This window comes from Bubalus kerabau, chromosome 11 (genome assembly GCF_029407905.1).
Source record: "Bubalus kerabau isolate K-KA32 ecotype Philippines breed swamp buffalo chromosome 11, PCC_UOA_SB_1v2, whole genome shotgun sequence".
Lineage (NCBI taxonomy): Eukaryota > Metazoa > Chordata > Mammalia > Artiodactyla > Bovidae > Bubalus > Bubalus kerabau.
This window is the reverse complement of record NC_073634.1, coordinates 75,927,352-75,953,361: the sequence shown is the minus strand read 5'-3', so window position 1 is coordinate 75,953,361 and position 26,010 is coordinate 75,927,352. Positions and strand designations below refer to the sequence as shown.

At 53.9% G+C, this 26,010-nt stretch overlaps 1 protein-coding gene across 3 annotated transcripts in view; it reads right to left on the bottom strand.

Annotated features, from left to right (window-relative positions):
- OTOF (otoferlin) overlaps positions 1-26,010 on the bottom strand; it is a 91,045-nt gene that overhangs the window by 13,217 nt on the left and 51,818 nt on the right. For 2 of the 3 annotated variants that reach the window (XM_055539148.1, XM_055539149.1), the window contains 23 exons: positions 25,879-25,933; positions 19,575-19,706; positions 16,283-16,345; positions 15,771-15,855; positions 14,495-14,654; positions 13,520-13,706; positions 12,910-13,096; positions 7,727-7,950; positions 7,179-7,287; positions 6,518-6,698; positions 6,274-6,394; positions 5,372-5,472; positions 5,188-5,278; positions 4,902-5,018; positions 4,540-4,692; positions 4,027-4,216; positions 3,794-3,918; positions 3,269-3,403; positions 2,439-2,600; positions 2,105-2,224; positions 1,470-1,631; positions 1,195-1,357; positions 584-654 (listed from right to left, as the gene is read on the bottom strand). In XM_055539148.1, the coding sequence (XP_055395123.1) occupies positions 584-654; positions 1,195-1,357; positions 1,470-1,631; positions 2,105-2,224; positions 2,439-2,600; positions 3,269-3,403; positions 3,794-3,918; positions 4,027-4,216; positions 4,540-4,692; positions 4,902-5,018; positions 5,188-5,278; positions 5,372-5,472; positions 6,274-6,394; positions 6,518-6,698; positions 7,179-7,287; positions 7,727-7,950; positions 12,910-13,096; positions 13,520-13,706; positions 14,495-14,654; positions 15,771-15,855; positions 16,283-16,345; positions 19,575-19,706; positions 25,879-25,933 (3,094 nt within the window). Of the gene's footprint in view, positions 1-583; positions 715-1,194; positions 1,358-1,469; positions 1,632-2,104; positions 2,225-2,438; positions 2,601-3,268; positions 3,404-3,793; positions 3,919-4,026; positions 4,217-4,539; positions 4,693-4,901; positions 5,019-5,187; positions 5,279-5,371; positions 5,473-6,273; positions 6,395-6,517; positions 6,699-7,178; positions 7,288-7,726; positions 7,951-12,909; positions 13,097-13,519; positions 13,707-14,494; positions 14,655-15,770; positions 15,856-16,282; positions 16,346-19,574; positions 19,707-25,878; positions 25,934-26,010 lie in introns of all 3 variants that reach the window. The other variant, XM_055539147.1, reaches the window with a different exon arrangement.

Here is a 26,010-nt window from a genome sequence, read left to right as displayed (position 1 = left end):
TAAGCCTGCCTCCTGCCCTCTCAGTCCTGCCTGGACTCAGGATGACCTGTTCCAGGCCGGCCTCCATCCCACCCTCTCCTGATGGCTCCAAGTCCGTATCTGAACACCCAGGTGACAGGGCCCCTTTTGGCAGACCAACAGTCCCAGTCCTAAGCCAGGAGGAGTAAAGGCACTCCCACCTGGAACTCCTGCCCCAACCCCGGCCTGGGGAGGGTCATTTGTAAAAGGCTGAGAAAGAAAACTCGGACCCTCTGGAGAGAACACTGATGTTCACACAAGGAGTCCTTGCCTGTGGTGTCATTTGTTGGAATAAAAATAATGGCAGGCTATCGCTTCACACGTTACTGCTCTGTCTCTCAAACATGTGCACCGCATGTTCATGGCACATACACACATGCAGAATTGAGATTCTTGCCTTCCTGGACACTCTAGGATAGGGCTGTGTGCACACGCAGTCAGAGCTAGCCCTGGCCCACCCCACACTGAAGGAGGAGTGACTTAACGTGTTGTCTGGTGGGTGGGATGGGGGTGGTCCGGCTTTGGGAAAGTGTCACCCGCAATTGCACGTCTCCAGGCACCTTACCGCGTCCAGCTTCACCATGGTCTCCAGCTTCTTGACGGGCACCTCCGGCTCCATGCTCACCACGACCTCCCCTGTGAGGCGAGATGAGGGGCCCCCACTGTACAGCCCACGGCGGCCCTGGAGGAGCCTGCCTGGACAGAGAGACGGATCGACAGACAGACAGACAGGGAGGAGCAGGAGGAAGAGTGAGAGTGGGAGTGGCTGGAAGGCCCAGAGGCCTGATTCTGGAGCTTTCCGAGGGGAAGGGAGAGGGATTCGACAGTTGAGGAGAAAAGATGGGCATAAGGAGAGGGAGGAGGTGAGCCAGAGAGGAGTGTGAGCTGTGCTCAGTGACACAGTGGAGGCCATGTGGCGGGTGGCGGGGGGCAGAGTCTTCGCTGGGGTCAGTCAGAGAAGGCCATCTGCCCTTGGGCCCTCTAAGGACGCCTCGGCTCTGGCCTTTCTGGCACTAGTTTGGGGCTGCCTGGACAGCCCCTCCACCCTGGAGACCCTCCAGGGTGGACCCTCCTTCCTGGCCTCCCCTACCCCATCTGGGGACGCCCCCAGGAGAGAACCATGTGGTCTGGACTGCGAGCTGGAGCCCCCGCCCTGGGCCTCGGCAGCGGCCATACCCGAGGTGTTCCAGCTGGGAGCTGAGCGGTCTGGGGGTCGGTAGATGAAGCGCCGCAGGGAGCTGACAGCATGGGAGCCGACCAGGGTGTAACGGCCGAAGGCCCGGCAGTCCACCACGCGGATGTTCAAGGGCGGGTGCAGGAGCTCATTCTCCGGGAGGTCCTGGGGGTGGGGCCAGGAAGCCTGAGCTCAGAGAAGGGGCAGAGGCACTGGCCGTCCCTGGCCGCACCCACTGCGCCCAGCCCTGCCCCACCACGCCTGGGCCCGCACCCACCACTTCAAACCACTTGACCAGGGTGCTGAAGTTGGGGTTCTTCTTGTAATTGTGGATCAGGGATGACTGCACCCCCTTCCCTGCACACTCGATGTCCACCCGTGGCCGGTCCACCTGGGCCAGGTTTACCCGCTTCAGGTCTCGCAGGCCCCAGAACAGCACCTGTGTGTGTGGGGTGGGGGTATGGGGGGAGAGGACAGCCCTTCCATCAGGGGCGCTGGCTGTGGGGGGGCCACTCACCAGGAGGGGCAGGGCTGGGAGAGCTGATGAGGGAGGGTGTCCTGAAGGGGCTGTGGGTGGGGGGTGAGGGTGGGTGTGGGGGCGGACGGAGGCTGGGAAAGGTCCTGGACAGTGTGAATCAGTGCAGAAAGGGCAGGGGATGGGCGGGAGCTGGGGTCTGCCGCTGGCTCCCGGGTGTGACCTTGGGCCAGTCACCTCCCCTCCTGGGACTTCAGTGTCTTTTTCTGAAAAACGAGGCATGGCCTGAGGTTGCTGAAGAACCCTGGCGTTTGATGCCACCAGTGTGAGGTGTGCATACAATCCTTGACTGGGAAAGGGTGAGGGGGACCAGGAAGCGGAGTATGGCAGGGCCTGTTCAAGGCAGGGCCGGGAGGGCCGGTGGAGCCGTCACGCACCTCCACCCGGTACTTGCTGAGCACGGGTCGGATGCCCACAGGCACAGGCATGATGGGACCTCGGTCCATGTCCACTGGGCCGTTGATCGGCGGCAGGTCGGCCTTCCCTGCTGGTCCAATCTGGGGCATGGGGGACACAGTGTCATATCCTGGTGAGCCCAGGGAGAGGGCTCTCTCCCCCCACCAGTTGGGTGCCACATGATCTAGGGAGACAGAAAAGGCCAAACAACACAGGTCTACAGGAACCACACCCCCAGTTCAGTCCCAATAGCCTCACAGCAGGATGGGGAGGAGAGAGGCCCCTGGCCCAGCCCCCTCTTTCCAGCAGCCCCACCTGCAGCAGCTCGAAGGCGGCCAGCAGGTCCCCTGCCATGGCGTTGCCCCGGTAGATCTGATAGTACTCCAGCTGGGGCGGGAAGCGGGGTGGGCAGTACGCCTCGTCGGCCATCTTCACCAGCGGCTTGGCAAAGGTCCGGCCCATGAAGTCAGCTTTGCCCTGACGCAACAAACAGCCAAGGTGGCCTCTTGATGCCTGAACTGACCGGGCACCTTCATACCCAGGATCTCTTTCAGTCTTCACCATAGCTCCATGTAGTTGCAGGTGTGATCACCCCATTTTACAGATGGGGAAACCAAGTCTTAGGCTAGCTCCAGGCCAGGCTGGCAGTGAATGGCAGATGCAGATCTAGAAATAGTGCTAGTGCTCGTCCAGAACTCACTCAGGGCTTCCCAGTAGCTGGGGTGGCTTGTAGTAAGTGGCTCCCCAGCTCTGGAGGGGTCACCCCAATCCTCTACTCCCTCACTCCAGAGCACCTATGGAGAGCTATGAGGCTGCAGATGACTGTGTACACAGGGATGGGGGGAGTTGGGAGGTCTAGGATGGGGGAAGGCTGGGGACAGCATGCCTTCTTGGCACGGCTGGGCCTGGGCTTGGTCTGTTTGTGCAGCAGGCAGGGACTCCCTGGCCTGTCTCCTTCCTGAAACCCCAGAGGCCCACAGCATCAGGAGGGGTCAGGCTGCAGTGAGAGGGCAGAAGACACCTGGGGTCTCGCAGAAGGCCTGGTCAGCAGCCCAGACCCCTGGCTTCCTGGCAAGAACCCTGGCCAAGGGGCTCTGGGGGTGGGCTGGGGAGGTGGCAATTCAAGTGCCAGAGCCCACCCGTACCATAGTGTCCTGGTCGTAGATTTCGATAACAATGATAGGGGGATCGTCCCGCAGCTCATGAGCTTCACCATAGAGCTCCAGGTTGTCAAACACCAGCATCTGGTCCCAGGTGGGGCACAGGGTCTCATTCAGTACCTGCAGCAGGGTGGGGTAGACAGGTAACAGGTAGGGGTGATGGTGGGTGGGCAGATACCGGAGCAGGAGTCACCCCCAGTCACTCCTGTGGTTTCTGGGGGACTCGGGGGCAGGAGTGCCATGTTCTCTGACTCTTCGGGGAATCTTAAATGAAGGCTGCTATGAGGTCTGCTCATGACCGTCCCCCCTCACCCCCCGCCAACGTCTTCCCTGTCTTCTATGTTGAACGTAACTACGATTAAAGCCTTCACCAGTGTGGTCCTGCAGCTATCTGCAAGCCTTCCCTCTAAGGATCTGGGTACTGGCTGCTCTGTTTCTCCAGGTCCCAGAAACTCACAGGCCCCCCAGTGCTCTCAAAGTCAGCCATCCGCTCCTCCCCGGGACCCTCACCTCTGTGCACTGACTCTGGTTGATGAAGAAGACACGGGCAAAGGGGTCCGAGAGGCCGGTGCTGTCGGCAGCAAAGAGGCTGCGAGCCTGGTACATGTGGGCGCGGAGCTGGAAGGCCTGCTTCTCTGTGGGAAGAGCAGGATGAGGCTCGGGGAATAGGCCACCAGCCAGCGTGCCCTCTCCGGGTGAGGGCTCAGAGCCGGGGCCACCCAGACCTGGGAGTCCTCACTCACTAGTGTAGACCAGGCTGATGGGCGGGAAGGAGAGTAGGCCCAGGCCCTGGGCTGCCTTGACCTCCTCGAAGCCGCAGGGCAGGCCACACAGGAAGTCCTTGCGCTGCTTGCTGAGACCCAGCCACAGGTAGAGCTCCAGCTTGGCCTGCACTGTCCAGCCCGCCGAGCCGAAGCCCCGCTTCCCCGGCAGCTGGGGGGTGGGTGCAGGGTCAGCTGCCAGAGCCCGCAGGATGAGGAAGGGGCAGGAAGCTGAAGAAGCTGTGGTCAGAGGGGGCCCATCGCCACCACAGCCATCCCACTGGGCTGTGCAGTGGGAAACACAGCACAGAAGGGGATGGGCAGGGCGGGATCCCCCTTCCTATTCTCTTTAGCTCTTCCCTGAGCATCTTGTCCACTCAGGCCTGGCAGACCCAGGGGTGTGGACGCTGCTCCCTCCAAGAGGAAGATGACCTCTTGAGAGTAGCCCAGCCCCCAGCCCCTCCACCCGCCGCTAATCCACTCCCCTTCCGGCACCTTGAGGAAGAGTGTCTTGACCTTGGCGCAGTCCTTGCCCAGTTCCTCCTCCACGATGGAGAAGAGCAGGTCCTTGGAGGGCACCCGGGTGTAGGCGATGCGCTTGTTGTTGCTCATCATCCAGATGAAGACATCAGGGATGCTGTGCTGGGGCTGGGACAGGGTGGGGTGGGGGAGGCCAGTATGCCCCGTAAGGGAGGGGACCGGATACTGGGTCTTCCTTCTCCTCCCGCCAATGGAATGGGAAGAGCCCGGGACAGGATGAAAGGCTTGGTCAGCCCTGTCCCTCAACACTTGTCAGAGCAGGAGGGCCCTCTCCCGCCTTGCGTCAATTTGGCACCGTGCTCCGGCACAGGGCACACCTCGTCTGCCAGGAAGCGCAGCTTCTGCAGGAAGTTCTGACAGAACCTCAGCTTGTCGCGCACCGTGTGCCGCTTCACTTGTGCCCTCAGGGTCTTGGCCTGCTGCCCCATGCTCTCCTGCGAGGTGGGGAGAGGGGGTGGTGTAAGCAGGGCTCAGGTTGTGACATGTGATGGAGGGGCTGGCCCTGGGGGCCGTGACCTCAGAAACGGATGTCCCCCCACCTCGGCTTCCCTTTTCACCTCCAGACCCTCCCTCTGTCCCTGAGTGGTCCAGCCGTGTCCTCACCAGCTCCCGCATGCAGGACTTGAGACGCTCCCGGTCCAGCCTGGTGCGGGATGAGTGGCCCTGGTCCTTGTCCGCGAGGGAGAGGAAGCGGCTGGGGTTGGGGGTGGGAGCAGGGCTTAGCAGAGATGACTCCTTCTCTGCCAGCCTCCCATTGCCACCCCACACTGGCAGCCCCTCCGCTCACTAGCAGCCAGAGCTCAGCTCCTCTAGGACGCCCCGAAGTCGACGCTCAGGGTATGACTTCTCCGTTTTGATCATCTCCTGCACATCATTCAGGCCTTCTTCCTGTGAACCAGGAGTGTGAGCCACAGCCCCCGTCAGCCTCTCCAAACATCTCCCTCCTTCATCAAGAGGATGAGGGGCTAGTATCCTAAGACCTCCCGTGAGCACCATCCCTGGAGTGCTCCGCCATTATAAAGAAAAGTGAAAGTGAAGTCGCTCGGTCGTGTCTGACTCTTTGCGACCCCGTGGAATGTAGCCTACCAGGCCCCTCTGTCCATGGGATTTTCCAGGCAAGAGTAGTGGAGTGGGTTGCCATTTCCTTCTCCAGGGGATCTTCCCAACCCAGGGGTTGAACTCTGGTCTCCCGCATTGCAAACAGATGTTTTACCTTCTGGGCCACCAGGGAAGCCCAGAAACACCAATTTCCAGGTTCTGTTTTCAGAACCCGGAAGCTGTCATGCTCGTGACTCTTTGGTTCCTGAGGAAGAAGCCATCTCTGGGTCATGAGTCTGTGGTCCTGGTGGACCCACAGGGGTCGGACAGAGCCCAGGATCAGATGCAAGGGGGCAGGGGGTAGAGAGAGAGGGATTGGCCAGACGCCTCCAGGGAAACCCAATACTAGACGGGCCACAATTCCCAGACTCCACTCTGGGAAGCCCTCAGACCCTGGACTGCTCCTGGGAATGGGGCAGGGACAGGAGCACAGGACCTGCTGGGGCCATTCTGCAGTCCCTTCTCGATGCCCATGGTAATCTGCTGGGCAGACAGGCCTTGTGTGAGGCAGGGGCGGTGTCCAGGCTGGGCGAGGCCCTCAGCAGCACGCCCCCTCTGCCGTTCCCCTCCCACCCCGGGCCTGGCCCTGACCAGCTTGTCTGCGATGTGGTCCATGATGTTGGCATTGTACAGGCGACGGCGTTGGTCAGGCCACCAGCTCTTGATGTAGATGCAGGGTTTGTGCTCCAGGTAGGGCAGATGGAAGTAGTTCCTGGGGTGGGAGCAGGTGGGAGACTGAGGACTGGGTGCCCAGGCAGGCGGGCAAGGGACAGGCCACCAGAGGATGGCAGGCAGTGGGCAGGGCCTCTCAAGGCCCCTGTCCCGCCTGGCTCACCTGTCGGTGATCTGGGGCCGCATGGGTGGGGTGGAGGAGACCGAGGCCAAGCCCCCACCCTCGTCAGTCTCTTCATCACTCAAGTTCTGGATCAGATCGACTTCCTCCTCATCCCCAGGCTCCTTCCGAGGCCGAGGCCGCTGGGGTCGTGACAGCCCATCGACTTCGTTCCCGTAGTTGCCTGGAGGCAGAAGGGGGCACCTGAGGGCCTAGAGGCTTTTTCCCACCTGGCCCCACCCTGCCCTCCAATCCAGGGGGTCTGTGGCTGGGAAAAGCAAGAGTCAGGGAATGGGGTCTCTGCTGGGCTCTGTGTGAGCTCAGATACCATAGGACACTAGCCAGAGGATGGGGCCATGTCCTCAAGGTCCAGCCCCAGACATGGACCCTGCAGGACTCTTCTCTCTAGTCCTATGGGGGCCTTGCTCCCTTCTGCAGAGAGGATGTGTTTCCTTCTCACGTCCCTATTCGCTGAGCCCTAAGGTTCACCCTGTGGGGCGTGTGTGCACTCATGATGTGCAGTCACTGTGTGCTGTGTGGGCGCCTGAGGACACTCGAGGGAAGTGGTCAAAGTCCCCCTCCCCCCAGAGCTGTGCAGCAGGCCCAGCAGTTACCACTCTGTAGTCCCCGGGCCCAAAGACCCCTCTGTGAGCCCAGCTCTCACCTATGGTGACCTCAAAGGTGATGGGCTTGTCTCCATTTTTCCGGTCAATCATTGAGGCCTCCAGGAAGGCTCCAAATAGAAAGAATTCTTCTATTTTCCCCGTGCAGCTCTGTGGGGAAGGTGGTTCAAGCCACCCTGAAAGCTTACCAGCATGTTGAGGCTGGGGCCAGGCCTCTTTCTGTCTCTGGACAGGCCCTTGGGGCTAGTGGTGGGGGACATCCCATCCAACTGTGGAACTAGGAGGCCAGATACTGAAGGCCCAATTCCTTTGGCCCTCCAGCCTGTCCCTTCAGGAAAGGCTGCTCTGTCCAGCACAAGGACAACCGTGGCTAGGAAAGGAGCAGAGATGGGCAGAGCACAGGCACAGGCAGTGGGAGGGGATGGAAGTCTTGCTGCTTCCTGGGGAGGGAGGCCTCACCCTGGGGTCTGGGCCCCTGAGGCAGGCAGGGTGGACACTGGCAGAGCCCAGGCCCAGGCTGCATTGAGTTAAGGGGCGCTGAGCAGGGTTGGGGGGCTCTGGAGGGGAGCGCAGCCCCCCGGGGCCTCACCTCGGAGATGGGCGTGGCCTGCTCCACCTGCACCTCAGTGGAGCTGGTGATCTCAGGGTTGGAGGTGTCCAGGATCTCCACCGCCAGGCCCAGCATGAGGCGGGCGCGGAAGGACACGCCCTCCCCCAGGCCCTCGTTCAGGTCCTGATGCTCATCTAGCAGCGTGTAATTGCGTGTGGAGCCGTACATGTTCACCCAGGCGGGGCCCAGCGTGGGCAGGAAGCCTGTGGGCAGGGGTGCAGGGGGTCAAGGGCTCGCTCAGGTGGAGAGACCTGTTTTGGGGCTCCCGGCCCACACCTCCTGGCTGCTGAGCTGAGGGAAGTGTCTGAGGCAGCAGAGGGCCTGCAGCTGCGGGGCTCACAGGGGGCTGCGGGGCGAGCTGTGTCTGCTGTTTGTGGGCGGCTGTGGGGTGGCCGTCTCACTTCTGGGGCACTTCCCTGTGTTTGTTTATTCTCTGCAGGAGCTTGAGCTGGCGGTGGGGCTCCACATACACACATATCCATTTCTGTGGAGCAAAGTCATGGTCCCTGCTTTCTAGTACCTGTTGCAGGGTGGCCTACGATCTTCCTAGAGGACAAACTCACCTTCTTAGCTCCCCAGCAAGGCCTTCCAGCCCTTTGCTGTCTGTGCAGACCTGCGTTCCACCGGGGTGTCACTTGCTTTTGCACACCCCTCCTTTCCTCTCCAAAGGAGAGGTTCTCTGTCTCTGTGTCTCTGTCTCTACCTGTTAAACTCTCTTCCTCCATGAAGTGCCCCTCCCCCCAATTCCTCAGTTCAGTTCTGTCACTCAGTCATGTCCTACTCTTTGCAACCCCATGGACTGCAGCACACCAGGCTTCCCTGTCCATCACCAACTGCTGGAGCTTGCTCAAACTCATGTCCATCGAGTCGATGATGCCATCTAACCATCTCATCCTCTGTCATCCCCTTCTCCTCCTGCCTTCAATCTTTCCCAGCATCAGGGTCTTTTCCAACGAGTCAGTTCTTCACATCAGGTGGCCAAAGTATTGGAGTTTCAGCTTCAGCATCAGTCCTTCCAATGAATATTCAGGACTGATTTCCTTTAGGATGGACTGGTTGGATCTCCTTGCAGTTCAAGGGACTCTCAAGAGTCTTCTCCAGCTCTCTCTCTCCTGCGTGTGGGTGCTCTTTCTCTCTCTCTCTCCCCTGCCCCCCACCGCATGCTCCCCCACTCTCTTCTCTTCGAGTCTTTGGGTTGGCATGCCCTCACGCTTCGAGGATGGATTCTCCTGCTATCTTCTAAATAAAATAGAGCTGTAACACTGATTTGCCTAAGAGCTATAACACGATTTGTCCAAGACCTGAGAGCTGTGATGTGCCGAGGGCTTTAATGTCCGTCACTCCAAATCTTTGTTGTCACGAGACAGAGAACTGAGGAACATAGACTCGCGTGACATCTATGGTGCCGGACTCGGGTTTAACCTGGCTGAAACAATCTCCGCGCGGAAGAGGCCAAGCACAGCAGGAGCCCAACTCAGGGAAGCTCCCACGCTAGAAGCGGAAGGCGACGAAACCCAGTGCAGGGGAAGGCCCATCATGCTGGAAACCGGGACAGCGATAAACGAACTCAGCAGAAAGCTCATGTGGCCCAGTCTCAGATTCCAGAAGACCTCCAGTTAAGGTTGTGCTCTGCCCCCTTCCCTCCTGTTTCATGCTCTTTTCCTGAGCCCCATCCAGACCCACAAGGTTGCCTCTACAATCTTCTGGAGAGACAACCAGAAAATAGCTGGCTTTGGGAGGGAAATACTCTATAAATACCCGACCCCCTAATCCTACCCAGTACTGGTCACACTGGAGATCTTGGGGACTCCCAACTCCAGTCCGGGGGTCCCAGGAGGTCATCACGCCTTGACCTGCCTAGGGATCTGGTCCTCGAAAGGTTGTCACTCCTCAACCTGCTTGGGGATCCACTAGTCCCAGGGGCCCCAGGAGGTCGTCACGCCTCGACCTGCCCAGGGACCCAATTCTTGGGAGGCCATCAGTCCTCCACCTGCCCGGGGATTCGATCTCTAGGAGGCTGTCACTCCTCAGCCTGCCTGGGGATCTGCACCCTGACCCGGGCACGCCTGGCTCTCAGGTTGCAACAGTTCTGGGTAGGATAAGCTCCAGAAAGACTCACCCCTAAGGAAGTCCACTCATGAAAACAAAAAAGCCTATAACTTGTGGGACTGTGCCCAATCTCAGCAATAACTCAGTAGCCCAATGAAAACCCCATTGCCTTTCTGGAAAGGCTAAAAGAGGCACTCCAAAAGTTTACCAATCTGGACTTAGACTCTTACGAAGGATAGGTGATTTTAAAAGACAAATTTCTGTCCCAATGTGCATCAGATATCAGAATTAAGTTACAACATCTACAACAGCAGGACCCTGCTGCCTCTTTAGATGAGATGGTCCAGATAGCCACCAATACCTTTTATAACAGAGAATAGGAGAAGGAGGCCAAGGCCCAGGAGAAGGAGAGAAAGAAAGAGACAAGGCATGCCCAGATGCTGGCCGCCCTCCAGAGAAGCCCTATGGCAAACCCCGAGTCCTTGAAGGACAAGGCACGAGACATGCCTGATCTGTAGACAGGCAGGGCATTGGGCCAAAAAGTGTCCAAACCGTGACAAGTCTCCTAGAACGGCTTGCCACAAATGCTGTCAACTGGGACACTGGGCGGCACTCTGCCCTCAGGACCCAAGAGCCTCAAGGTCAAGCGCCAAGCCTACCCTCACGATTGTTCAAGAGGACTGAAACGGCCCACTCCGGGCAGCCCGCCTGTCACAGATAACCACCACAGGGCTGGAGCCAAGGGTGCAACTGGATGTGGCAGAAACCTTGGACCACTGGACAAAACCCCGAGAGGAATTGTCAGAAGATTCCCTGACCAATCCTGAGGAAATCTGGTACACTGATGGAAGCAGCTTTGCTTGGATGGAACAAGAAGAGCCGGGTCATCCAGAGGACCCAAGACATGGTGGTTACTAGTGGACTTCCCACAGTACTTCTTCATTCCATGTGGACTCCTTCAAGGGCAGTGAGCATCACAGCTTCCCTTGAACTTCGTCTGGGTAAGTCTTGGCCTTACCCAAGAAAGTTTCATGCCTGTCTACTCTGAATTTCTTTTGTGGTATTGACATGGTTGTTTTGAAACGTAATTTACTTTCCAGTAATGTAAAATGTATGGAAAACTCCTAGCAATGGGAAAAAGTACTCACATTTGCCATATCATCTAAAATAGTCTATGTATTTTATCCAAAAGGGGTGCCTTCTCCTGCAGAACCAGCATATAGCCTCCAACATCAGGAAATCATATGGTTTCTACATTATAATGTAATCCACAGCCCCACTTCCACTTTTAGCAATTGTTCAAGTGTATGAATATATCTTTTTTTGCATCCTCAAAAAAAAAAAAAAGAGTCTTCTCCAACATCACAGTTCAAAAGCATCAATTTTTCGGTGCTCAGCTTTCTTTATAGTCCAACTCTCACATCCATACATGACTACTGGAGAAACCATAGCTTTGACTAGACGGACCTTTGTTGGCAAAGTAATTTCTCTGCTTTTTAACATGCTGTCTAGGTTTGTCTTAGCTTTTCTTCCAAGGAGCAAGCATCTTTTAATTTCATGACTGTAGTCACCATCTGACGTGATTTTGGAACCCCCAAAATAAAGTCTGTCACTGTTTCCATTGTTTCCCCATCTATTTGCCATGAGGTGATGGGACCAGATGCCATGATCTTGGTTTTTTGAATGCTGAGTTTTAAGCCAGCTTTTTCACTCTCCTCTTTCACTTTCATCAAGAGGCTCTTTAGTTCTTTGCTTTCTGCCCCAATTCCTAGTCCCAACTGTTTTTTCTCCCGTTAGGATTTGTTGTGTCTCATGTGTAGCATGGATCCAATTCTGCCTTATGTGTTTTGTTTTTGTTTTGCTTAGTTTATAAAAAAACTAGTCAGAGTTGTATCTGACTCTGTGACCCCATGGACTGTAGCCTGACAGGCTCCTCTGTCCATAGAATCCTCCAGGCAAGAATACTGGAGTGGGTAGCATTCCCTTCTCCAGGGAATCTTTCTGACCCTGGGATTGAACCCGGGTCTCCTGAATTGCAGGAGCTCATTGTTTACCGTCTGAGCTACCAGGAAAGCCCACAGTTTATAAAAAATATAGCATTTAAAAAACTGAGACATACTTCACATAACATAAAATTCACCACTTTATAGGACACATTTCAGTGGTCTTCAGGGCATTCACTGCATTGTGCAACCACCCAGGACATTTCACCCCCTCAGGAAACCCCGTACCTCTCAGTAGTCTGTCCCAATTCCCTCCTCTTCCCACCTCCTGGCAACCGCTCATCTGCTTTCTGCCTCTATGTATTTACTTCCTCTAGACTTTTCATACAAACGGAACCATACAATCTGTGGCTTTTGTGCCTTCTGTCTCAGGTTTCGAGCATTTGGTAGCACACCCGTCTGCCTCATCCCCAGGGAGCATCATGAGAACAGGATGGATTCCTCCCTTGCTCTGTATCCCTGGTCCCCAGCTCAATGCTCTGGTCCTACAAGTCAATAGATAGGTGCTATGGCGGTAGGACACACATATATGGGCTCCCCAGGTGGTGCAGTGGTAAAGAATCTGCCTGCCAATACAGGAGACGCAAGGGATGTGGGTTCCATCCCTGGGTCAGGAGTATCCCCTGGAGTAGGAAATGGCAACCCACTCCAGTATTCGTGCCTGGAAAATTCCACAGGCACAAATGGGCTACAGTCCATGGGGTTGCAAAGAGTCAGACACGACTGGAGTGACTGAATGTGTGCGCACGTGCACACCTCCCGCCCACACCCCCCTCCCGCATAATATGTATATAATTAGTATTATTTTTATTTTACAGATGACAAAACAGGTATAAAGCTCATGAAACTTCTAGCTGTCAGAGTTGGAGTTCAAATTCAGGCAGCCTGGCTCAGTGGACCCAGGCAACTCTGTGCAGACCTGACCCTTCCCTGGAGGCAAGGGCTACTGATGAAGGCCGGTGGCACCTTTAAGTCCGAGGTGTGGGACAGAGCTGGTGGTGTGGTGGTGGTGGTGTGTGTGTGTGTGTGTGCACGCGCATGTGTGTGGAGGGGTCTCCTTTACCCACTCCCTTTAGCCCCAAGTCCCACCTCCAGTCCCCAGCTGCTGACCTTTGTCTCCATCGTTGGAAATCTTGCGCAGGTCAATGAAGTGGGTGCCAATGGCCACGTCATTGACCTTATCCGAGTCCCGGATCTGCACCTTCATGCGCTTGCAGAGTGGGGGGAACAGGTCTGTGAAGACCACCTGCTCATTCCACAGTGGCTCGTAGCTGCTTTTCTGCACTGAAGTCTTGCCCTGGTGGGAGGGAGAGAGAGTCAGGATTCGTGTACCTGCCTGAGTGTGCACATGTGCATCTATGTCTGTGTGTGTGTATGTGTTACGAGTGTGCATGTGGGGTGTGTGTGTGTGTACGTGTGTGTACTTATCTCCATCCTCTTCTCCACCCCAGTCTCTCTAGCCCTTCTCCCTCCCAGTGCCCCCCACCCTCAGTGCTTGGTGACCTGGGGGCGGGGGATAATCCCTAAGGCCCAGCCTGGCCCCAGCCCGGCCCCTCTGAGCTGTACTCCCTCATCTCTCTCTCCCTACTTCTCGAGGTGATGCGCCAAGGTGATCAAAGGCCAGCCTCGTGGCTTCTGATTTTGCCTCATGTTCATCCCCAGGACCCCACGCCCAGTCCCTTGCACCTCACCCCACTCCCAGCCTCCTGCACCCCGATACCTTCTGGCCGGCGAAGAAGACTTGCACATAGGGGTCAACCAGATCCTTGTTCTCACCAGTGAAAGCCTTCTTCACATTGGCCATGAGGCTTGTGTTCATGCGGGGCAGCCCCTCTGCTCGGTAGATCTTCACGTAGAACCGGGCCCACTGGCGTTCAGGGGGCACCCCTTCAGGGAGCAACAAGTTCCTGCCGGCATGAACAGCTAGGGCTGTGGTGGCCACACCTGGCCGACTCCTGCCCCGACATCCCCATGCCTCTGGGGCCCAGGACCACAAGTGAAGGATGGCTGAGAAGGTCCATAGCAGAACTGAAGACACTGGAGTGCAGGGCACCTGCTTCTTGTGGGATCCTGGGCAAATCTCCCCATCTCTCTAAGCCTCAGTTTCCCCAGCTTTAAGATGGGAATAATAACATGCACCTCCCATGGATACGATAAGGCTCAAACAGATGAAAATATATGAGTACTTTGTGTCACATCTTTTGTCTTCTATGCAAAAACCTCACCAGTGGTCCCTTTCTCTCTCCCTGGCTCAAGCAAGGCGTGATCCACTGGATCCTGGATTTTTCCCACTGAATCCAGACAAGGTTCCAGAATATTTCTGAAAAGCCCCTGGCAACTCCCTGGAATTGCTTCAGAAAACAAAATCCCTTTGCTCTCCTGGGTGTAGACTCAAGGCCTCGCAGCTCTGGGAATCCACACTTTTCCCCCAAGTTTCTCATAGTCGGCAGCGTGCATGTCAAATGACTGTCACTCTCGACTCTCCCCCAGTCCTTTCTGCCCCATGAGGAGAGTCCCCAGACACCAAGGCTGGCCCTGGCCTCAGTCCTTCCAGGGAGAGCAGGGCCATCTGGGTGGGCGGATAAGGGAGATGGAAGGTGAGGTCTCTGGGCCAAGTCCACCCTGAGGGGCTCCCTTTGCACCCCAGGAAGAGTTGGGCCAGATCTCCAGGGGCGGGGCAGGGATGGGAGCTCACCCCTCAATGTCATCCTCATCCGTCTCGTTGGCCTTGTGGGGAGTCTTAATGTTGTCTCCCTTGCCCACCACAGCGACATCGCACTTCACGTAGCCCTTCAGCCCCGCGGAGATGTCGTCAGGGTCGGACAAGACGGCCCACTTGTGGTGGAACTGGTGCTCTGTGGTGGCAAGAAGCGGGGGCTGTCCGGCTGGCCTTACTCAGGGCTGCAGCCACCCTTGGGACAGGCCGTGGAGGCCAGGTCATCAGGTCCTGGGGCCCTGGGGCCACAGTGCTGCCTGCCTCAGGACCCGGGAGGCAGAGGTCCCTGAGTAAGGGTGGCCGAGGCAAGGTCCCAGCTCTGGCCATGCCCCCAGATGTGTGGTATGGCTTCAGATGGAGGAATGTCCTGACTGGTTTCTTGGCCTGCAGCCCTCCTGTCCCCAATCCCTTCAGCCAATCTCCACACGGCTGCCAGACAAAGCCCTTAAAGAGACCCTCCCTCTCTCACTCCCCATTTCAAACCCACCTGAGGCTCCCCAGCGCTTGGGGGAAAGACTGCCGACCTTAGCATCCCCTGTGGGGCCTCCTGATGCAGCTCTCCTTAGCCCCCAGTGTTCATCCTACCCTTCCCCTGTGCTCCTGCCAGGTATAGCTGTTGACCCCTCTCTGAATAGTTCAGATTGCTGTTTCATACCCCCAAGGCTCTGTGGCTGCTGTACTTTTATCTTGGATGCACCCATCCCTTCTGTTCCACGCCCCAACCCTCTGGCTCCCTATTCAAACTTCTAATCCTTTTGTTGGTGTGTCTCCTCTTCCATGCAGCCTTCCCTGACTTCCTCAGAAGAGCTGATCCTGGCCCCTTTCCATATGTACATCTCCTGTTTCCTGCGACTATCTACTTACTGTCTGTCTCCAATTGCAGACCGAAAGCCTCCTAGAGACAGGGACAAGTAGTGTCCCCCCAAAGCTCCTAGGACCCAGGACAGGGTGGAGGAAAGACCAGATGTCAGAGGAGGAGGCTAATCTAGGATGGGTCTGCCCCTTCAGGTTGACTGCGAGCACAGCCTATACAAAGGGCATGTTGTCCTCTGATTTTGTGTGGGCCCTGGAATCTCCCGGACTCAGAACTTTCCTCTTCCCTCCACTCCTCTTTCAATTTCAACTACAGTTCACACCTGTTCCCAGCAAGGCTCTGTCCCCATTTGCTTCTGTGAGATGTGTTAGGGGCTGCATGCATGACCCGTGCTCCTGGAGCCGTGGGCACCAATACTGACCCAGCCACGCAGCTACTCACCTGGCTGGGAGTACACGGTTCCCACGTCCATTTTGAAGGACCCCACCAGAGTGCCGCTGCGCAGCAGGTTCTTGGAGTGAATCACCTTCCGGGCAGAACCACCAGCCGTCAATCAGGTGGGATGGGGCTGAGGCCATGGGGCAGGGAAGGGCTGACTGATAGAGGGCACCCCTCCCCAACTCTTTGTGGGGAAGTGAGTTTCAGGTCAAGCAGGAGGGTGTCTGGCAGGGCAGGGGTATCTCTCTGAGGCTTAGCATCAGCCCCTTCTGCCTCGCCAGTGTTTTGCTGGCTTCCAGGTACATGTGAGCAGATTGTACACTGCACAGAATGATGTGGCTAAGGGAGTGAGAGGGGCCCAACTCCAGCCTGTGCCCTGCTTGGCTGGCTGTGCATCTTTTTATGGCTGTGCCGTCCTATGGCTGGCCTGCCCAGAGAGGGTGCCCTTTTCAAGGCTGCACTAAAGTACAGTTTGAGCTAAGAGCCCCACCTGCTGGGCACTGCTCCCCACTCACCGAGATCTTGATGATCTTGTCGAACATGACATCAGGAGAGACGTGGAAGTCAAAGACGAAGTACTAGATGGGGAAAGACCCAGGCCTGCTGTCACTCGGCAGGCTGAGGCTCAGTGCCAGGCCCCTCTGTCCTGGCATTGCTGGTCTGCACTGGTCCATGCCCCCTGAGCCCCGAAGTTTGGATAAGTAGAAGGGGCAACCACTAGTCCCCCTGACCACAGCTCTCAGGGGCAGTGAGGAGTCATGTGGCCCTGAGCAACTCATTGTTCTGAACCTTAGCATCCTGAGCTGTCAAATGGACGTAATGACACCCCCCACGTAGAGTCTTATTATGAGGTTTGATGAGATACATATAAGATACTGTAAGATACACTGTAATTGTGTAGGTCCCATAGACATCACCATTAAACCACAAGGCTGCCTAGAAAATGCCCCCCAAGTTTGGAGGTGTTAAAATGTAAAGTAAGCTGAGACTTAGAACTGAGAGCTGATGAACTTAATCTGCTATAAACACAAATGCTGTGGGCACGATCGGTCCTCTCCAGCTGGGAGCTGCCACTCATGGTGCTGTGCCTGCCCACGTCTCCTGGCCTCGGGGTGCAGGCCCTGGGGATGAGAGTGTGGGCAGTGAGCAGAAAGCCTGCTGCTTTGGTGAACTCATGGGCAGGGAGACAGAAGAAATGTTGAAGTGTTTGGAGTAAATGAGGAGAATCTGTTCTTGTTGCTGGGGGCTCACACTAGATCACTGTGGGTAAAAGTGCAGTTTTAGAGCCACAAAGCCTGAGCTTTCACTGTTGGGCCAATCGCTTCCTTTTCAGAATCTCAGTTTTCACCTCTGTGATGGGGGATAATAAACCAGGGCCTCCAAGTGGAACTACTCTGGGACAGCGGTCTTGTCATTGCTGGGAGGCGTGATTGTGAATCTAAATATGATGACCTGGGTCAAGGAACTTCCCTGGGGATCCAGTGGCTAAGACTCTATGCTCCCAATGCAAGGGGCCTGGGTTTGATCACTGGTCAGGGAACTAGATCCCACATGCCACAACTAGAGATCCTGAGTGCTGCAACTAAGACTTGCTGTTTAGTTGCTAAGTGGTGTCCGACTCTTTTGCGACCCTATGGACTGTAGTCCGCCAAGCTCCTCTGTCCACTGGATTCTCCAGGCAAGAATACTGGAGTGGGTTGCCATTTCCTTCTCCAGGGAATCTTCCTGATCCAGGTATCGAACCCATGTCTCCTGCATCTCCTGCATAGGCAGGTGGATTCTTTACCACTGCGCCACCTGGGAAGCCCCAGATATAAATACAGAGCTTGGAAAATGGTTTCTAGGCTGGAACTAGGAGGTGTCCTGTTTGCAGCTCCCATGTTGCCAGTCATGAGCCTGGTGCAGAGCAGAGGCCCAGTGTATCTCTGTTTCATCTTTTGGATAAATATCCATTCAGAAAAGTGTTACCAAAGCCCTTCAAGTACAAGGCAGGCCCTGGAGTGGGCTATAGTGATGCAGGAGATCAGGAGCCTCCTGGGTTGGATATGAAGGACCGAATGGAATTCAGGGATGTTATTGTCAAAGAGAGGGGAATGCCCTGACCTCTAACCTAGAGAGTACAGGGAAGGACATTTGAGCTGGGCTCTGCAGAGTGAGTAGGAGTTTTCTGAGGAGCCACCAAGTGGGGAGATCAGTTCTGTTTCCTCGGAAGGGGGAAGCCACTTGAATGAAACATGAGGTGCACGGACCTGGTACAAGGTGAGCTCTCCAGTCAGCCAGACAGGCCTCCACCACTATCATATAACCGTGGAAGACTGTGGGGGCCCTGTCTCCATATCTGTTAGGGAAAAATAGACCTTATCTAGGCCGGAGGCTTTTCCAGTCAGGGATGTGTCCTGACCTAAGGTCAGAGATGTCGAGCCTGAGTTTCCTGACTCCTGGGAAGGATGTCACATGGGGCCGAGGGGGTCCTGAACAGCAGTGTCCCCAGCCTGGGACCTGCGGGAAACCAGCTATGAGAGTGGGGCCTCTCTCTGATTGTTTAGGAGATTTCAGTCAGGCCTGGCCTCAGGCTGGGTCCCTGTGAAGGGCAGAGACAGGCCTGGGTTTTACTCCTGCAGGTGCCCTGCTGGGGCCTCCCACAGTTTCCAGAGAGATGCCCCCACCTCTGAGAAGCAGACCCTCACCACACCCAGGATGGACACTGAGATGCGGGATGCCCATGCCTCACTAGGGCCAGCCTGGCACAGCTCACTGCCTGGAGCCACTGACAAGCAGCCTGGAGGCCCCTCTCGGAAAGGGAGGGCCACAGTGGCCAGGTCAGTGACTTTTGGGTTAGGCTGGTGTGTGCTCATGTATCTGAGGGCCATGCTTCACCATAGCTGATTAAGATGGGCCCCTCCCTGGAGCCCAGGCTCAGAGGCTGTGTCCGGCGGGGTGGGGTGGCCATCCGAGATGACAGAGCACAGTGCGTGGAGGCAGAACAGTCTGGACCCTGCTCTGTCTATAATACTCTCTGTGATCTCAGCCCTTTTCATAGTGTGGCCTCAGTCTCCTCTGTAAGGTGGAGAGACTGAACTAGAAGGTCTCTGAGATTCTGTAACCTCATTGTGGCCTCAGGCAGCTGCAATGAACAGCAGTGGGGACCAGGCCTTTCCCCTCCCACTCCCCAAGCGTCATGGCCAGTGGTCTGGAAGGACCTCGCAGAGATTCAGGCACCCAGGATGGCAGCTGAGCAGAAAGCATGCACACACAGAACTTGACTCTGGCACTTGGCACCTGGGCCAGGTCTTTCTCCAGGAGCCTCAATGTCCCTTGTATAAAACGGGATTGATGGTGACAACTTCTGATAGTGTGAGAGTCAGAAGAGATGATGCACCTAAAGCATTTAGAAGAGGGCCCCGCACACAGCAAGCACTCATTAATGGTTCTAGTCCCCCCATGGGCCAGGGCTGGAAGGAGGCTGCCCTGCCCCAGGGCTCTGGCTGGGGAAAGAGCTGGGACCAGGCCTCACAGGTGTGAGGTTCACTCACTGGCACTGGTGGGAGCAGCACTAGGGAGGACAGCGGCCGGGTTCCTTTCACAGGGTGACCCTGGCCAGACCAGGGTCAGGCTGGGTCTGGACTGGAGGGTCAGAGGCCGTGGCACTCACCATGCTAGGGGTTGTAACAGGTGGACCAAGGTCACCCGGCTGGTAGCCCTTTGTGACTCTTGAGTCCCAGCTTCTCCTATTGGCCCTATGGGGCCAGGGCCCAGGCTCTGCCACAGTTTGGAGGACTCTTCCCCACCCCGGGCCCCAGGGCTGACCTCATTATAGTAGGGGCAGTTAGTGGACTCCTTCATGGAGGTGTACTTCTTGTCATCGCCCACCTCCACACACACCACGGGGTCCATGTTCAAGCCCACCAGCTGCCGAGCCTCGATGACTGTGACGCTGACCTGCGGGCAGGAAAAAGGGGAAATGAGAAGGAAAGCCTGTGAACTCGGGTTTTGCAGGAGTCAGAGCCTGGCTGGTACCAGTCTGAGCATTGCTGAATCTGCTGGTGATCCTGGGTCGTTCCCCACCAAGCCTCAGTGCCCTCATTTATAAAGAAGGGAGTGAACTGGATCACCTCCAAGCAGGTGTGCACCAGAATTACCAGGGGGAGGGGGAGGGGAAGGAGGCGGGGGTTGGTGGTTAAAGACCCTGAGGCCCCCACACCACACTCCAGACCAACCCAACCCAATCTTGGGAGGGGATGGAGGAGTGCTGTCCAGCATCTGTATTTTTAAAGCTCCCAGATGATTCTAAGCGTTTTCACTGGCATCAGTGGCCCTGCCGCACAGAGGGCTGCAAACCCACTCCCACCCCCCAAGATTCTGTGCACTCAAGAATTAAGCTTTCTAAGTCTCCATTAACATGCATTTAGTTTTCTACTCCAGCACTTTTCATTTGAGTCCTGCAAGCCTCGGATATCTCTTTTTTTTTAATTTCTGGAATTTGGCCCCTTTCCATATTCCTGGTTTCCCTTCTTTTAATTTCTTTGAGTGCCAGTAAGGCTTTGGTGCCCAGCTGGAGCACAATTTTTTTTTTTTTTTTTTTGTCTTGATACTTGTATGTTGTGTGCAGTCTGTATTTTTTCAGTGGTGTCCACCTCTCTGGAATCATACTTTTCTATACTAGCAACTCATTTTTCAGTTGTTCATCCATTTGACAAATATTTACATATACTGTGGTGTTGGAGAAGACTCTTGAGAGTCCCTTGGACTGCAAGGAGATCCAACCAGTCCGTTCTGAAGGAGATCAGTCCTGGGTGTTCATTGGAGGGACTGATGTTGAAGCTGAAACTCCAATACTTTGGCCACCTGATGCGAAGAGCTGATTCATTTGAAAAGACCTTGATGCTGGGAAAGATTGAAGGCAGGAGGAGAAGGGCATGACAGAGGATGAGATGGTTGGATGGCATCACTGACACAATGGACATGGGTTTGGGTGGACTCCGAGAGTTGGTGATGGACAGGGAGGCCTGGTGTGCTGCGGTTCATGGGGTTGCAAAGAGTCGGACACGACTGAACGACTGGACGGAACTGAACTGAACAGAGAGAGAGACGTGTGAGTATGTATGCATGTGTGCATAGTTTTTGTGAACTCTCATTTTAAGCCATCAGTTGTTGCTGAATCTGGAGGTGTCAAGCCCCACTAGGGTAGCCATGATAAATAGGAAGACTTGGGGGTTCCTGAAATGACTATGAGCCTCAGTTTTCTCGGCTTTAAGTGGAGACACCTCCTATCCATAAATTTGCCTGAGGTTTGAATGAGATAATGTGCATTGAAGTGCTTTGTAAATTGTAGAAAGTCTGGAAGCTGTGAGCTCTTGTTATAAATGGCTTCTCAATAGAACTTACCTTCAGTTAATTGGTTGAGTCCCAGGCAGGTAGGGTCGTGTGTGACGCTTAAGTCTCTGGAACTTGCACTTTAACAAAATAGCCTATGCTGACCTAGTATTAGCATTTCCCTCAGCACTCTTCTAATGAAACCGTATGAGTTGCTTTTTATGCTTCTCATCTTGAAAAGTTGGTATTTTAATTGCTGTGCTTTGATGCAACTGCTAAATACGATTTTTACTCAAGAGAATTATTTTCCCTTTTCATGAAAAAGAATAGCCTTGAAAATTATCTTCCACTGCGTCCATCAAAGTCTTATAAATATCTGAAGGCCAAGAAAAATCCACACATTAAAACTAATGATGTTAAAAAAATAGAAACCCTGATGACAACGAGAACGTTGCCAAGCAAGTATACAGAACTAGAAACTGAATATTTACTAATTGAAGTAACACTTGAACTATGAAAGCAAGCATGTGAACTTGAGGTTCTAAAGGGAATGGAGCTGAGAATATGGAGCTCTGAAGGAGTTTACCATTTCTTCAGGGAGCTAAAAGCAAAATAGAGAGCCCCCTGAGAAGTTTACTTCTCAGAGAAGAAAGTAAACAGACACTAGAAGTCCTTCCAGAACATTCTTTGCATAGTAGTTTATAAAATTTTAAACTCTGTGAAACTCTTTTTACCAAAGAGTTTTTTTTTTTTAATTTCATTTCCCCCCACAACTAACCAATCCCCTCTCCTCCATAAAAAAATGAAAACATTTTCAAGACTAGTAACTCAAGACTAGGAAGTAGACAAACACATTGTTGGCATAATAAGGTACTAAAGAGATGCCATCAGGAGATTCGTCCCTGCAATGTGAGAAGTTGATTGGCTTCTCTGTTTTTCGTCCAGAGACCCAGCCATAATGATGGCCTTTTTGCCCCCTCGTCCTCTTCAGGAGCAGAGGACTCCTGTCTTTCCATGATGGAAGAGAAGGCAATTACAGCCACAAAGGGACCAACAGACCAGCTAACCAGGGAAACTATTGGTGACTGGCTATTACATCTTCTTATCCCAAGATAAAGAACACGATCCCCAGGTGGCTTCATGAAAGTCATCACCAGGAACAATGCTGAGTGTGAACCTGTACCTCTGTCTTGGGAGAACCCATGAGTCATGGTGCTCTCTGACCTGCCCCTGAGGGATCAGATAGGGCTGCAAGAACATGGGTGGGAGCTTGAGATGAGATTAGTGCTGCTCTGCTGAAACATCCTTTACCTTCTCTTGTCTCCAGGTGACAGGGATGTGATATGTTCAGTTGTGCATTTTGAGAAGACCATTCCAGTGGTGGTGTAGAGGATGGTGTGGGGGAGGCAATATGAGGACAGGGAGACCAGATAGGAAGTGGGTGCCACATTGTGCTTGAGCTGGGGAGATGACATGGGGATGAGAACTGGAGAGATGTTTGGAGGTAACACTGTATATGATCTTGGTGCCAGGAAGAGAGGGTACAGCTCAAGACTCCATGACCCACCAAGAACATGTCTGCCAAGTGCCACGCTTTGCCCATTCTGATGGGCAAACTGCATATTCCCAGGGAGGAAGCTGTGGCTTCTTGCTTTTGAGATATCGATAATCAGGAAAGGGTTTACATATAACATGCATTCTAAAAAGCAGAGACATTACTTTGCCAACAAAGGTCCATCTAGTCAAGGCTATGATTTTTCCAGTAGTCACGTATGGATGTGAGAGTTGGACTGTGAAGAAAGCTGAGCGCCGAAGAATTGATGCTTTTGAACTGTGGTGTTGGAGAAGACTCTTGAGAGTCCCTTGGACTGCAAGGAGATCCAACCAGTCCATTCTGAAGGAGATCAGCCCTGGGTGTTCATTGGAAGAACTGATGTTGAAGCTGAAACTTCAGTACTTTGGCCACCTAATGCAAAGAGCTGACTCATTGGAAAAGACCTTGATGCTGGGAAAGATTGAAGGCGGGAGGAGAAGGGCATGATAGAGGATGAGATGGTTGGATGGCATCACTGACTCAATGGACATGAGTTTGGGTAAACTCCGGGAGTTGGTGATGGACAGGGAGGCCTGACATGCTGCAGTCCATGGGATTGCAAAGAGTCGGACACGACCGAGCGAATGAACTGAACTGAACTGAAACAGAAGAAACAAAGGGCCTTGGGACCTCGTTTCAGAGTTACCCAATCTTTAGGATGGTTCTCGGCCCTGAGGATCCTTTCTGGATCTGAGTTCAGCTAAGTTCCTCTGGCTGAGGTCTTTTTAACTCGTCAAAGCCAAGCTCTCCGAGAGAGTAAAGTCTTTCCGATAGGTTTTCTTGCTTTATGCATTGCACTCATTGAAAACAAGAATAATCCCACATTTTCACCCTCACAGCTCTCTCTCCAAGTATGTTAACACTTACAGTTGAGATGTGAACCAATCTGTCAGGGAATGCTGTGTTACCAGGCTAAACATGAATACAACTGCTTTGTTCAGTTTGGAATGTTTACAAAGTCTTCGGAGGCAGACTGTCCGGTCCACTTAAAGTCTCTGGCAAGAAGCAGTTTGAGAGAGCTTTTGAAAGCATGCAGTAAGCAGTAAAGATGAACAGAGAACAGAGGCAGAGATGGTCCTCAATTATTTGTTCTGACGATGGGATAGGACACCCGCAGGACTGACCCTTGTTTCTAGCTTTGAATAACTGCATAACCTGGGGCAAGCTCCTTATCTACCCTGCGCCTCAGGTTCTCACCAATGAAATGCAGCAATACCGATGTTTGGGTGGTTGTTAAGATTTTATTAACTTAAACAGTTACACTAGTCACAACAATAACAATGGCACCATTTTCTATGTGCCCTTATGTGGCAGACTGGTGACACTGTGGAGCGAACGGTATCTGACTATGAGGGTCTTTGTTCTTTGGAATTTTTTCTCTTCTCAGCTCGGAGCATAACCCTGAGCCCAGTGTCCTGGAAAAGCCCTCAGAAGTGCTAGAATGTTCTGTGCCTGGGTTTTGGCAGAGGTGAGGAGGTGACATTCCCAAATGTCCTAGGAGCTCAGTGGTGTGATGCTGTCTGAAACCACAGGGGCAGGTCTGCTTGACATGGCCCAGGGTGAATTTTCAATCCCCTGGGAAGATGGAATTTTCAAGCCAACTGGATGAAAACAAACCCAAGCAAGGATTCAGGGAGACAAGGTGTGTCCTTGAGGATCTTTGACTAGAGGTACCTGCTACAGAGAAAGGTGGTGTCTAGTCCTAAATATCCTCTCCTGAGTGAGGTGAGGTCAGCTGCCCTTAAAGAAGGTGCATAAGGCCTGGGAAGTCAAAGATCAAACCCTGACACAGGAAGAGGTATTCTGATTCTGGGGCCTGGCACTGGACCTAGGCAGGATGGACAAAGGCATTCAGGTGGGGTCTGCTGAAGGCTCTAACTCCCCTGACCAGCCAGCATTCTCACTCAATTCTAGGAATGCCCAGCAGCCTTCCACAGCAGCTGGGCCTTGTTAGCCCCTAAGGGAGGGTCCAGAGGAATGCATGGTCCTTGGACCCTTCTCGTTTGCAGTTTATAAATAAGTACTAGGTGATTCGCTTTCTACATTAGCCTTTTGTGAGTTATGTTAGTATAACTCAGTCTCTCAGGTTCCAATCAACTCTGGGAGAAGAGACAAAATTGAGGGTCTGGCCCTGCAAAGCTGCAGATGAGGCCTGGAGCTGGGAGGGCTGCACGGGGGCCCTCTGCCCATGGGGCACTCTCCCCATAGCTCCCAGCCATGCTCCATCCCACTTGCACTGGTGGCCACATTAGCAATCTCACAGCTGCAAATCTCTCCAGATCTCAGCCATTTGGTCTCCAGTTTTAGAAACATACAAATAAAAAAATTAAGTGTTAATTTCAGAAAATACAGAGACGTAAAAAGAAGAACCACCCCCCCCCCCCCATTCTCAGCTTCTATAGATAGCCAGGATTGACATTACTTCTGGTATTAAAATAATACAAAGCAATAATTTAGGAAAAAATCACACCAAATAATCTATATATTTCTTTAGAGGCCTTCATTTTAAATGTTTTTGTGAAGTTATTTGGTCTGTTTAAGTTTTTTCTAAGTCCCTCTCACTTTATAAAGTCCATTACAAAAGCCTAAGAGACCTTTGACCAGCATAAGCAGAGTCCACACCCTCCTTTTTGGGTCTGTACCCTTCTACTTATGACACTGTGTCCTTTTTGGGTCTCTATCTCTCTACTTATGACACTGTGACCACAGTGCTTGAACAGTAAGGAGATCAGACCAGTAAATCCTAAAGGAAATCAACCTTGAATATTCATTGGAAGGGCTGATGCTGAAGCTGAAGCTCCAATACTTTGGCCACCTTATGTGAAGAGTGGACTCATTGGAAAAGACCCTGATGCTGGGGAAGATCGAAGGCAAAAGGAGAAGAGCAGGACAGAGGATGAGATGGTTAGATAGCATCATTGACTCAGTGGACATGAGTTTGAGCAAACTCCAGGAGACAGTGGAGGACAGGGAAGCCTGGTGTGCTGCAGTTCATAGGGTCGAAAAGAGTCCGACACGACTTAGAGACTGAACAACAACAATCAGTGCTTCCCAGGAACAAGCTTAACTTGGTAATTTATATTCAGCTTGTGGTTCTTTATGACCCCCCACCCCCCATATCCATGCCTCCAGAGTCTAAAACACTCATCTGGCAAGAACCACCTGCGAGAGAGTCAGAAAGACATGAGGACTCTTGCCACGTACCTGGTAGTCCATGGGCCGCCCGGCACTTGGCTCCATCTTGATGTCTGGCTTAGACCTGAGAAGGAGAATGTACTGTCAGGCTGGGTGTAAGGGCACTGCTTGCAGGGGAGGAGGGCACTGGCAGTGGTTAGA